Consider the following 12473-nt stretch of genomic DNA (forward strand, 5'->3'; position numbering starts at 1 on the left):
TGCATTTTTTTTTCATTTTCCGTTTATTTGTTATTAATTTTCAAATTTTTTTAACGCTAACATGATATAATTGTTTATTAATATATAAATAAAACATTTTGCACTTACGACAATTGTTTTATCAACGTCTTTGCATTTCACAGCTAAAGTTTCCACGCACACTTTTCGACATCCGACGTCCTCGGAAAGTTGTTGACATTGGATGAACAAAACACACTCTGAGATTGTTTTAAAATTCGAAAAAATGTTTGTAGTAATAGAAGAGACTTCTATCTTCAAATTCCACTCATTTTTAAAGTGAAATAAACATAATACTGAATAGCAGCACTTGAAAAATGCCAAATTCGAATTTGCACAAAGTAGCCCCGAATGACGGTACTAAAGACGCTGTAACTATTATTCTAAAGACTTTTACTACTGTAATTTCTACATTGAAGAGAATAATTGCACATGGAACATGAAACCATCACTAAAGCGCCTGGTTTGCTGCACAGAGTACAAGATATAAACTTTGTTGTGTCTCTCTATATACTGGATAAAATTTTTACCATTACATCCCCTGCGACAATATTAATGCAGGGAGTTGCAGTCGACTTGGCCTAAGTAGCCCAGTTGCTTGAAATTTGCAAGACTGGCATCAGGAAATTAAGAGAAAATGTGGACACATCGTGGAAAAAAATATGGGAGATGTCATGCAAATTTTCCGAAACTCATGGCATTGATACCGAGATCAATCGGAGACAAAGGAGAGTTCCCCACATGCCTGGTGAAAATTGCCGGGATGAAAGACTTCATGGAGAAGAGTTATATATAGTTATATATAGTGGCTTTGTTGGAAGTTATATATAGTGGCTTTGTTGGAAGTTATATATAGTGGCTTTGGATGGTTTGAGCATTCAACTTGAAGATCTTTTTCCGAAAAAAAATTTGACTTTGTACTGTCAAATGAGTCTTTTTAGCGAAAAAAGTTTAAGATCTTCGACATTCAAAGCTACAAAAGATGACATAGGCTTTCTATGCAATAAGTACGGTCTCGATGCTGACGAAGCCGTTAATGAACTGGAGAACTTTAGAGATCTTGATCTTGAATAGGGAGAAGATGACAGTGAAATTCATAAGGAATATCAAAATGCAGCATCACTGGACACAGAGGAAGAAAGCTCAGAGTCTGAAATTGACGAATCAGATATGGCGATCAGATACGGTTCAGGAAGTGTGGATTTTTTCCCTCACTGAATGTAGCTTTCGAAATTTCCTACAATAATGTGCATTTATAAGATCTTGGCCATTCTACCAGTCACAAGTTGTTCCGCCGAAAGAGCGTTCAGTAGGCTTAAAATTATCAATAATAGATTGCTGTCCACCATTTGCACGAAGCGTCTTAACAGCTTACTGATAATTGCTGCAGAAAAGGATATATTACAGAAAGTGTCGACAGATCATATTATTGATACTTTTGCAATGAGCTCGGAAGTTTTAAAGAAATTATTATTGCCAGCCAGTTCTCTTGACTAAAGCATCAATAATATGATTTGTTGAGACTTTTTTAGATGTATCGTGTACGTTCTAACCCTTACAGTCACTATCTTTACTCAGCGATCATCAAAGACAAATATTTTTTGTGTGTTCCTTGCTACTTTTTAGCAAATTGAGGGAAAAATGTAAAAAAAAAAAATTATACTTATCTATATAATGAAACAATTTTGTAAAATATAATGTGCATGTTTATTTATTAATTAACAAATATTTGCAACAAATGCATTATTTGCTTTGGTTACTTTTGTACATTGTTTATGAATGAGACTTGCATATGTCTAAAAATTTTTTACAGTTTGAAAAAAAAAACAATAAATATCAACTTTTTCGTTTATTAAAAATGTCGTTTGCAGCGAATCAATAAATCTTGATTTTTTTTATAGTTAATTTTTTTTTTAAATGGGTAATGAAAATTTGTTTTAAAAAATATGTTTACATTCTTAACGGTATAAAGAACCATTTGCATAATTTTTTTGTTAAAAAACGGCGATCGACAGGGCTAAAAAAAAAATCTTGAAATCATGTCCATTATAATGGACATTTGCCTGAAAGGGTTAATTGTGCTAAAATTCCCAACTCTTGTGATGATTGCTGATTGCCATTTGCTGCATTGTTTGGTAACTTCAATAAACTTTTTTTTTTAATTATTAGTTTAAAACTTCTGAGCTCATTAATCTACAGGTGCCATCAGTAACTTATCATTTATTGTAATAGTTTTAGTCAGCCCATTTTAAATTATTTTTTGTGCCATCTTTATTAATTTATTTATTTTTGCTTTAAACATATTTTCAGCATTCACAATCAGGATCAAGGTCTGCATTTGTCATATTATGAGTAGAATGCAAGCAAAGTAGCACTATTTCGAACAAGCTAACATGGAAGGGGGAAGTTAGCAATTTTTTTTTGGGGGGGGGAATGAATGCGCCCGAGAGCTTGGGGGATGGGGGTCACTGAGTGGTTGATATGATATAACTTAAAAATGCACGTTAGTTGATGGTGAACGTCGTTTGCCCTTTTTGTAAGGCATATTTTTTTATTATGCAAGAATGTCGATAATGTGTGCTCGCTTATTAAGCTGTTACCAGAGGGAACCACACGTGATAATTGCCGCCACTCGTGGGCTGGTGTTCTATTGGTGGTAAATATTTTATGAGGTAACTTGGTGGCTCAATGAATATGAATCCTTTCTGTAGAGAAATATCTGTACCCGAAAGGGTTGTGCGATGGAGTTTGGTATGTTACATATGTTTATAAAGGGCATGATAGTAGTAACCTTAGGTACTGGCACAGTACAATAGAAAGCGGCGTGGCCACAGCGGAGAGTTGTCAATCATCCCATCAGGGGGTAAGAGGGGTTATATGTGTTATAGTAGAGGGGTTTAAAAAAGAAAGTGGGCGTCATCAACTGCTTATTTCTTTTTTTTAGCAGAAAGGGAATCAGTTTCGGTTTTGGAGTATATTATTTCTCATCTGTGGTGGCAATACTTTAGTTATATCGAACCTGCGCTAGCTAAAAGTACCCATGGGACAGTAGTTGGGTATCTAAACCACTGTCCTATGGATGCTTGTTCATCTTTGCGTTAATAAGTTTGAATTTCAATCTTCTGCACAAAACGATATCGATCACATCCTCTACTTTCATCGATATGTCTTCACTTTGATTTTTTTTTATCAGTTATTAGATTAAGAATTCTGTACACTCCATGCGTAATTATTACTTCCTCTTGGCAACGAAAGCTCCCCTCACTTTATACACGTGCTTGAGAGTGTGTACCGGTTTTGGGCTGACGTCACTACACGTCATTACCTTCTCGTTCAGGCAAGATTTTTGCAAGGTAGATGTTGTACTGTGACGTATGCATAATGACTTCAGTTCCTTTCACGGAAGAAGAGGGTTGTAGTTACACACGTGATGTTTTAAAATTTTTTCATTGGTCAGTTATTTTTCTACTTGCTCGGAATGGCATCAGTTTCTTGTGCATTTCTCGTTTAGTTTAGGCTCGTTGTTGTGTTGGACGTTGCTGTGTGCAGAGTATACCAAATTTCATACCTCCACAAGATAATTTTTTTTATTTTTGAAAATTTGAAGACATTGTATCTGCATTCATTTCATTATGGACAAAAGGAAATATAATCAAGAGGCCAATTCACAAAATGTTTGCAAAAAGTCGAAAACAGATAGTTTTAAAGTAAGTTTATTTTCGTTATACTGTGTATTATTAAGTTAAAAAATTTTTATCTAATTTATTTGTTTTTTATAAAATTTACTAAATCTGTTTTTTTTTTAAATATTTTTTCAGGATGGATTATTCACCGATGATCACATGCCAGATGAGGTATTCCCGATCGGCAACGATGTCTTTGTAAATGCTACAACATATCGTAGATTCGTTACAGTACACTTGCGGCAATACAAAAAATATGGTAAAGTATACTACCCATCGAGTGAAGAAATAACTCTAAGACCGTGGTGGATACAATATATCATAGGACTCAAAAAAGTTCCTGAAACAAAAAGTGAGTTAGCTATTGCACCTTACGTCTGAGAAAAGGAAATCCGAATCACAAGTGAGAACTTTTCTGATTTTTGTTTTGAATGCATATACGAAGCTGATATGATACCCAGTTCAAAGCGAATAACTATCACTAAGGAACAACGGCAAGAGATGCTAAACAAATACATTGATATTTCAGGCATAGTTTTGGATTCCTTTTGTCCATAATGAAATGAATGCAGATACAATGTCTTCAAATTTAAGAACATGAACTTTTTAGATGCTTTTAAAAATGTTTGTGAATCTCCTATTGATAAAGCTTTACCAAGCTCTTTGGATACTAGTCTTGGTGAACAGTACTTGGAAATTTTTTTAAAAAGATCTGTGATATTTTTATTGACAATGGTATGAAAGAGCCCCGTAGACTTGCTGAGGAACAATTTGGTAACCGTGATGAAACTTTCAATTCTTATGCTTTTCCTCTGGAAGCAATGGAATTGGCTGAACGATTTTATTCTAACCTATTTGATAGACAAAAGTTTTTATTATTACCACCTCTTAGTTATGCTACTGAGGAATTTTTTGAAAATTTACATTTACATTTTGTATTAAGATCGGCCAGAGAATTCATGTGTCCTTCTGATACTTTTGAATATTTTAAAGATTTTGATTAGCTGTCACTTGTTAATCGAGCATTACTTATCTTTGAATAAATAGTATATTCCTATTGTTCTTTGTGTACCATGTTTTAATTTTTTTTTTGAAAAATTTTATTTTGTGAACTTTTTTTCTTCAGATAAACGTACAATTTTCCTTTACAGAGAAAAATTTCTTTTTTCCTCAGAATAAATATTGCTTCCACGTTAGTTAATTTATGTTGCTATAATATAATAAAGAAATAATTTAATTAAATGATGTACCAGTATGTTTAAGTTTAAATAAAATAGGATAATTAAATTTAAATTGATAACATTATTTCATATATAGCTGGAAAATGTATTTTAATCTTAAAAAAATCTAAGTCGGAATGAATAATTTACTGTCTTCTGTTTATAAGAAACCTGATCACCCAGGTAGTTTCGGCGGTGTTAATGCAATTTATAATGCTGTAAAGGGCAAAGTTAAAAAAAGTCAAATTAAAAAATGGTTAGAAACTAAGGATTCTTATACATTACATAAAGCAGTAAAACATAAATTTAGAAGGAATCGAGTGATTGTTGGAGGAATAGATGAACAATTTCAAATTGATTTGCAATCGTTAGCAAAGTTTAATAATGGATATAAATATTTGTTAACTTGTATAGATTGTTTTTCAAAATTTGCATGAGCTGTGCCTGTAAAAGACAAATCAGCCAAAAATATACTGTCAGCTTTAAAAAATATTTTTAAAGAAAGAAAGCCGGAAAATTTACAATCAGACAAAGGAACAGAATTTACAAATAAACTGATACAGAAATATCTAAAAGAGGAAGGGATTCATTATTTTACAACAAATAATGAAACAAAAGCTAGTATTGTGTAGAGATTTAATCGTACTTTAAAAACTAAAATGTGGAAATACTTCACAGAATATAACACGAAGAAATATATTAATGTCATTTCAAAGTTAGTATATAGTTATAATCATACTAAACACAGAAGTATAAAAATAGATCCAGTCTCTGTTAACATAGATAATCAAAAAGAAGTTTGGAATACGTTATATAGTGATATAATTAATAATAAAAATTCAAAAATAAGTGTTTTTAAAATAGGGGATGCTGTTCGTATTAGTAAATCAAAACTGACGTTCGAGAAAGGATATGAAAGTAATTGGACTCGAGAATTATTCGTCATCGATAAAATTATCAGAAGAAATCTTGTAGTGTATAAAATAAAAGATTTATTGAATGAACCAATAAAAGGTACGTTTTATGAAGAAGAATTATAAAAGGTAGTTGATTCCGGTTTTTACCCAGTAGAAAAAGCACTCAAGAAAAAAAGAATCAATGGAATTTTGCAATATTATGTTAAATTTTTAGGGTACCCAGATAAGTTCAATGATTGGGTGACTGATATTCAAAAAGTATAAATAGTGAAGGCTAATCGTAAGAGATGGCTAATCGTAATTTTAATGATGCTTGTGTTCTTTCTCAGAATATCTTGGATTACGTTTTTGAATGGTCGAAACTTTATAAGCTGGAATTCAATCCTTTGAAATCTAAAGTTATGATGATACATAAAAAGTCGATACCGGATGGGGTTATTCAGTTGACTCTTGGGAATGAACCTATTGAAGAAGTAAAGCTGATAAAGTATTTGGCAGTTATTGTTGATAATAAACTGCAGTTTAAGCAGCACATATCTTATGTATCCAGTAAAAGTGAAAAACTTCTTCTTGCTTTATTGCGAATTTCAAAAAATACTTACGGGGTTAAAACAGATGTTCTTAAATTAATATATAATCAAGGTATTGTACCACTTATTTCATACGCTTCAGGATCTTGGGGAAACTCTTTGAGAAAGAAGATAAATATTAGAATCCTTAGAAGAACTCAAAGAAGAATTCTTCTACGTATTATTCGGGGATATAGAACTGTTAGTTATGATGCGGTCTTTGTTATCGCTGGTCTTCCGCCTATTGATTTAATTATCTTAAATAATCTTGAATTAAAGGAGAAGATAAAAGACAACGATTGTCTAAACCTGGACGGGAAGCTTCCTATTTCATGTTTGCCCCACCCAGCATGCGGGAAACCTGTTATAATTATTTCTTATGTAAATAATGTTTTTCAGGAATATAAAACTATCTGCTTTACGGATGGTAGCAAGCTTGATGGAAGGGTTGGTCTTGCTTTTGTAATTTATGAAAATGGAACAGAAAAGGTTACTGCCAAGCACCGACTACATAATGAATGTACTGTTTTCCAGGCTGAACTTTTGTGTATAAACCTGGTTGTTAAGTGGATACAAAATTCTTTTAGTGAAAACCAAATTTTTAAATATCTCATTTGTACAGATTCTCTTTCTTCACTTTTTCTTTTGCGTGACACGACTTCTACTGAGAAGCTTGTGGTGGAAATTCACTCGATTTTGAACGCTCTTGAAAACGTAACTATTCATTTTTCTTACGTTCGTGGCCATAGCGGTATTTTGGGCAATGAAAGAGCAGACCAATTGGTTAGGGAAGCTACGTGTGGTGAAATAGACTTAAGGGTGTCTGTTCCAGCTTCTCACTGGAAGCGCATCGCTAGAGATAAAATCATTGCGGACTGGAATGCAGAATTTCTTGCTTCGCCTCGGTCGCTCTGGACGAAAAGGTTCTTTCCATCCATTTTTCACCGTTTGCAATGTAAATTCTTTGCAACTGATTTTAAATTGATCCAAATTTTAACAAACCATGGAAATTTTAAGAGATATTTATTTCGTTTCCATCTGCAGACCAGTGGAATTTGTGCTTGCGGTGATGCTGAACATATTCTTCTTCACTGTAGTCTCTATGCGAGTGCCCGAATGAATTTAAAGACTGATTTGAGACGTCTTTCAATTTGTTGGCCACCTGTCTTATCAGAACTGGTCAAAAGTATTGAAAGTCTTGCGGCCTTGCGTTTTTAATGTAAATTTGTAAATTTTTCTCCTTTTGCTTTCTACTTACAACTGTAAGCCTCATGCTATACTTTGTGGTGCATGAGGAGTTTTAAGTCGTTTAAATAAAATAAAAAAAATAATCGTAAGAGATTCATTTTTAAAAATGTCTTTCTACGTGACGTTGCCCTCCGATAGTTCTATGCGATTTTTTCTAGATAACAAAATCTCTCATTTTAAAACTCAATACCAGTGGATTTAAAAGGTGAATGGGAAGTAGGCCTATCAGAAATCATATATCCCCATTCTTAGCTTAACGTTAATGAAACGAACAATTATTTTCACTACAAGATTAGTAATGGTAATATCGTATCAACTGTTAAGCAAACAATTGATGTGGGTTGTTATGAATCAATGTTCGATATCGTATCAGCCATACAACTTCATACCCTCCAACTTATGAGGATTTTGAAAATAATTCTTTCTAGTGGTAGCGAAGCAAAGTAGACATTTTTAAAGCAAATGGATCTCTCATAAAACTTTTATCAGAACTTAAGAATCTAGCCATATGGCCTGCACTTTTATAAGTAATAGTGGACAAGTTACGCTAAAATTTATTTTTTTAAATATTAAGACATTAATTTTGCTACCGTCAGAAAAGAAGATTTCTGAAACTACGGAAATTCCGTAGCAGTTGGAGGGTATGCAACTTGCTTTACCTAAAAATCCTAGTCGATTTACAATAAATTACAACAAAGCTACCAAACGTGTAAAAATTAATGCGGTTCAAGGTAGCAGCCTTCATTTAGAGAAATTAGGTGAGCTGTTAGGATTCCAACGGGATACAATTATCATGGGCAATATGAAAAGTGAATATGTAGCAGATGCATGGTCTAATTTTTCAGTTTTCTACGTATATATTGATCTCGTATCACCACAAATTGTAGGTGATACACAAGCGCCTTTACTGAGGATCGTTCGAATAAAAGGATATGATGGAGAAACTATCAGTCAGTATTATGATAGAACTCAGTATTTACCTTTAATGAGACATTCATTTCAATCAATTCAAATTGAACTCAGACTGAATTCAGGCGACTTTGTCCCATTTGAAAGAGGTAAAGTGATGGTTGTATTGCATTTCCGAATGCGACAGGTATTATAAATATATAGTGCTTTTTCAAAAATGTTTCATTACAAAATTAACAATCAAGATGAAAGTACCTTATGTTTGTTGCTCCAAGAAGTTGGAAGATCATTATACTTCTCAAACAGGATATGGTTTGCCATATTATCGAGGCATATCTTACCAAAAAGGCTATGGTCTGGGCGGCATATTTAGACGATTATTTAAAGCAGCTTTACCATACATATATCGAGGGACAAAAATTATTGGAAAAGAAGCCTTAGCTACAGGATCACGAGTTGTGTCGGATGTATTAGCAGGCCAGGACTTGAAGACATCGGCCAAAATTAGAACAAAGGAATCGGGTAAAAATTTGGCCAATAAAGCACTTGGAAAAATACAGTCCATGATTGGTAGTGGAGGATATAAAAAAAAGCGCAAGACCAAGAAAAAAATCATTCCATCAAAGAAACAGAAAGCAAGAGGACGTGATATTTTCGACTTCTAATCATGACATTTCTATTGAAGGGCTCTCCAGAATGTGTGAAATCTGAACTGGAATTGTTTCAGATGCCTGGTACACAAACCGTCATTCAAAGTGGACAGTGGGTAGAATTCCATCCGTTATCGAATGTATTTGATGGCGGACCCGTAGAATTTCATATATCTGGATCCGGCGAGGAATTTATTGATTTAAGCCAGACTCAACTGCACGTGCAAGCAAATATTTTAAGAAATAATAATACAACCTTAACGAAAGATGATGATATTGGACCAGTTAATTTATTTTTACATTCCTTGTTTTCTCAAGTGGATGTATCTTTAAACGATCGCATCATTTCAAATTCGAGCAACACCTATCCTTACAGATCCTATATAGAAACACTTTTAAACCATGGTTATGATAGTAAAACCTCCCAACTCACATCAGAACTTTATTATAAGGATTCCAACGATGGATTTAAAAAAAGATCAGAGTTCTTCAAACTAAGTGCTAGTGTGGACATGATTGGTTGCATACATAGTGATCTTTTTCATTAAAACAGGTTATTATTAAATATGGTAGATTTAAAAATAAAGTTGATTCGCAGTAAACCTGAATTTTGTTTGATCGGCAAATCTGGATATAAAATTATACTAGATAGAATTTCACTTTTAATAAGAAAAGTGCGTGTAAGTCCTGGTGTAATTTTAGGACATGCGAAAGCTTTAGAAAAAGATACTGCAAAATATCCTATCGATCGAGTCCTCTGTAAAGCATATTCCATTCCTAAAGGTAGCATGTCTTTTGTTCAAGACAATGTATTTGTGGGACAAATCCTTAAACGACTCATCATAGGATGTGTGGAAAATGATGCATTTCACGGCACATTCGAGAAAAATCCTTTTGATTTTAAACATTTTAATTTAAATTTTATCGCAGTCTACGTAGATGGTCAACCAGTTCCTCATAATCCACTGGAGCTGAACTTTTCACAAAATCAGTATATCAGAGCCTATCAAAATTTATTTATGAGCACTGAGCATATGAGAAGTGATAGAGGCAATTTTATTTCTCGGGAAGAGTTCTGTGATGGGTACACCCTCTATGCGTTTGATTTATCACCTGACTTATGTGACGGCGATCATTTCAATTTAATAAAGCACAGTAATTTAAGAGTTGAAATGAAATTTGAGAGACCGCTAGCTAATTTGATCAACTCGACCAGGATTTCACTGGTTAGCTATGTACATGGCTGAAGGAAAAACACTAGAATTTTTTGATTCCTATGGACATTCGCCCGATTTTTATGGACTTAATATTTATAGTTTATTTAACATTTCTAACACATGTTGGAATACTGTAACTTTTTAATCACTAACATCCAATGTATGTGGAGCCTATTGCATTTTTTTTCATATATAACCGTTGTCGTAATATATCTATGTTATCAATTATAAGAAATCTCGATGTTAACAGAAAAAATGACTTTAGAGTGTATCAATTTGTAAAAAAAAAATTTGGTGTACGATTTGCTTTCAAACAATAAAAAAATATTTAAAAAAAAAAAGTTGTGATACTTCATTTTGTGCTTTTATTTACTTACCGCTTTTTATGTTAATTACTTTTAATAAATATTCTCGTTTGTTATTTCTTTCTCAATTAGCTATGGAATTTCCTAAACTCAGACATTCGTTTACGTGTATCTTGGCCGGGCCAACGGGATGTGGGAAAAGTCAACTCTGTAAAACAATAATTGAGTCTAAAATAATCGAACCTTTCCCAAAATCTGTGATTTGGTGTTACGGAGCGTATCAAGCTATGTTTGAAACAATACCGAATGTGACATTTCATGAAGGCGTTCCTTCTGATTTAAATATTATTTCAAATGCATTAATTATTCTCGATGATCTTATGTCTGAATTAGGAAGTAATTCCAAACTAACTCATCTATTTACTAAACATAGTCACCATCGTAACGTCTCCGTAATTTTTATAGTTCAAAATATTTTCCATAAAGGTAAAGAGATGAGAGAAATATCTCTGAATTCCCATTATCTTATTTTGTTTAAAAATCCTCGAGATCAAAGTCAAATTACTCATCTTGGTAGACAACTGTTCCCAACAAAAGTGAAATTTTTCCAAGAAGTGTATCAAGACGCGAAATCAAAACCTTTCGGGTACCTTTTAGTAGATTTAAAACCAGATACGGAAGACAATTTGCGCCTGCGCACAGGTATATTACCAAACGATAAAATGATCGTGTACCAACCACGATAACCATTTGTTTATTTAGCTCGAACAAATTTGCGATTCACAACTGTGTTAACTGTAATCAGAAGCCCAAAAATTATTTCTCTCAATGAATAAAACAATCAATTGCAATTAGAATGTCGAACAGTAAGCACCGTTGCTTAGAGGTCTTACAATCTGTGGCTAAATTGAAATCAAAGCGGAAATTTTTACAACTTTGTCCTGCTAAATCTATCAAACACATTTGTGAATGTGTACTTAATTTGTTAAAAGGAAATATACCTCTGAATAAAAATCAAAAGAAGAAACTATCACCATTTAAAAGACGCTTAAGAAAACTTACTGACAAAAAAGTACCTTTATTCCGTAAGAGAAAAATTCTTGTTCAACGAGGTGACGGATTTTTAGGATTTCTGATACCAGCGGCCATTACAGCTCTAACATCCTTAATTAATGGAGCACGCTAAAAAACTTATCCTTATTTCCGAAAATAGGTTACAAGTTAATACTGTTGAACATCTATCTGAGTTGGATAAGCAAATGCAAGACATTATTAAAAATCAAACTATTCCTGAGAATGAGAAACCAGTGTTATATTTGCAAATTCTTCAAAAGTATGTCAAATTCCTAACTTTTTGCAAAAAAAAAAAACAAAACAACTGAATTAGTGGTTGATACCTCTCCTGAAATGGAAGAAAAGCCTAACGAAATTAAAGAAGAAAATGTTACGGAAAACAGTGATATAATAGAAATGCAGCTAATGAATGTTGTACCCAAAAGTCAAAAGGAGCGAGCTAAAATTTTTTCGATTATTACAAACTAATCAAGAACAATTTTCTTGGACTGATAAAGGAGAAATTTTGTACAAACAGAAACTACTCCCTGGAACGAATATCACTTACCTAATTAATAATGTACTGAGAAACGAGAAGAAACAACCAAAAGGCCAAAAAGTATTTTTTGAAGCTTTAAAAGAAATGAAAATACCTGAAGAATATGTAATCAATAAAAATGTGTT

The 12473-nt window shown here is 32.9% G+C and overlaps 3 protein-coding genes across 3 annotated transcripts; all 3 read left to right on the forward strand.

The window, feature by feature from the left end:
- Positions 1 to 3003: 3003 nt before the first annotated feature.
- On the forward strand, positions 3004 to 4264 carry LOC122272160 (uncharacterized). Its single transcript, XM_087153947.1, has 2 exons — positions 3004 to 3725; positions 3837 to 4264. The coding sequence occupies exons 1-2, from the start codon at positions 3651 to 3653 to the stop codon at positions 4080 to 4082; spliced, it is 321 nt and encodes a 106-aa protein (XP_087010073.1). The 5' UTR covers positions 3004 to 3650; the 3' UTR covers positions 4083 to 4264.
- A 4967-nt stretch (positions 4265 to 9231) lies between these two features.
- Positions 9232 to 9762, forward strand: LOC147802984 (uncharacterized protein F54H12.2-like). Its single transcript, XM_087152804.1, has one exon. The coding sequence runs from the start codon at positions 9232 to 9234 to the stop codon at positions 9760 to 9762; it is 531 nt and encodes a 176-aa protein (XP_087008930.1).
- An 18-nt stretch (positions 9763 to 9780) lies between these two features.
- On the forward strand, positions 9781 to 10461 carry LOC147802985 (uncharacterized protein F54H12.2-like). The gene has a single exon (XM_087152805.1). The coding sequence runs from the start codon at positions 9781 to 9783 to the stop codon at positions 10459 to 10461; it is 681 nt and encodes a 226-aa protein (XP_087008931.1).
- Positions 10462 to 12473: the final 2012 nt, after the last annotated feature.

This window comes from Parasteatoda tepidariorum, chromosome 10 (genome assembly GCF_982258835.1).
Source record: "Parasteatoda tepidariorum strain Cologne lab strain chromosome 10, Ptep-v5.0, whole genome shotgun sequence".
Lineage (NCBI taxonomy): Eukaryota > Metazoa > Arthropoda > Arachnida > Araneae > Theridiidae > Parasteatoda > Parasteatoda tepidariorum.

Excerpts from the sequence above, each read along its gene's own strand:
- LOC122272160 (XM_087153947.1), top strand. The coding sequence starts at position 3,651 with ATGGACAAAAGGAAATATAATCAAGAGGCCAATTCACAAAATGTTTGC. Across the intron at positions 3,726-3,836 it reads CGAAAACAGATAGTTTTAAA|GATGGATTATTCACCGATGA; the intron begins GTAAGTTTATTT and ends ATATTTTTTCAG.
- LOC147802984 (XM_087152804.1), top strand. The coding sequence starts at position 9,232 with ATGACATTTCTATTGAAGGGCTCTCCAGAATGTGTGAAATCTGAACTG.
- LOC147802985 (XM_087152805.1), top strand. The coding sequence starts at position 9,781 with ATGGTAGATTTAAAAATAAAGTTGATTCGCAGTAAACCTGAATTTTGT.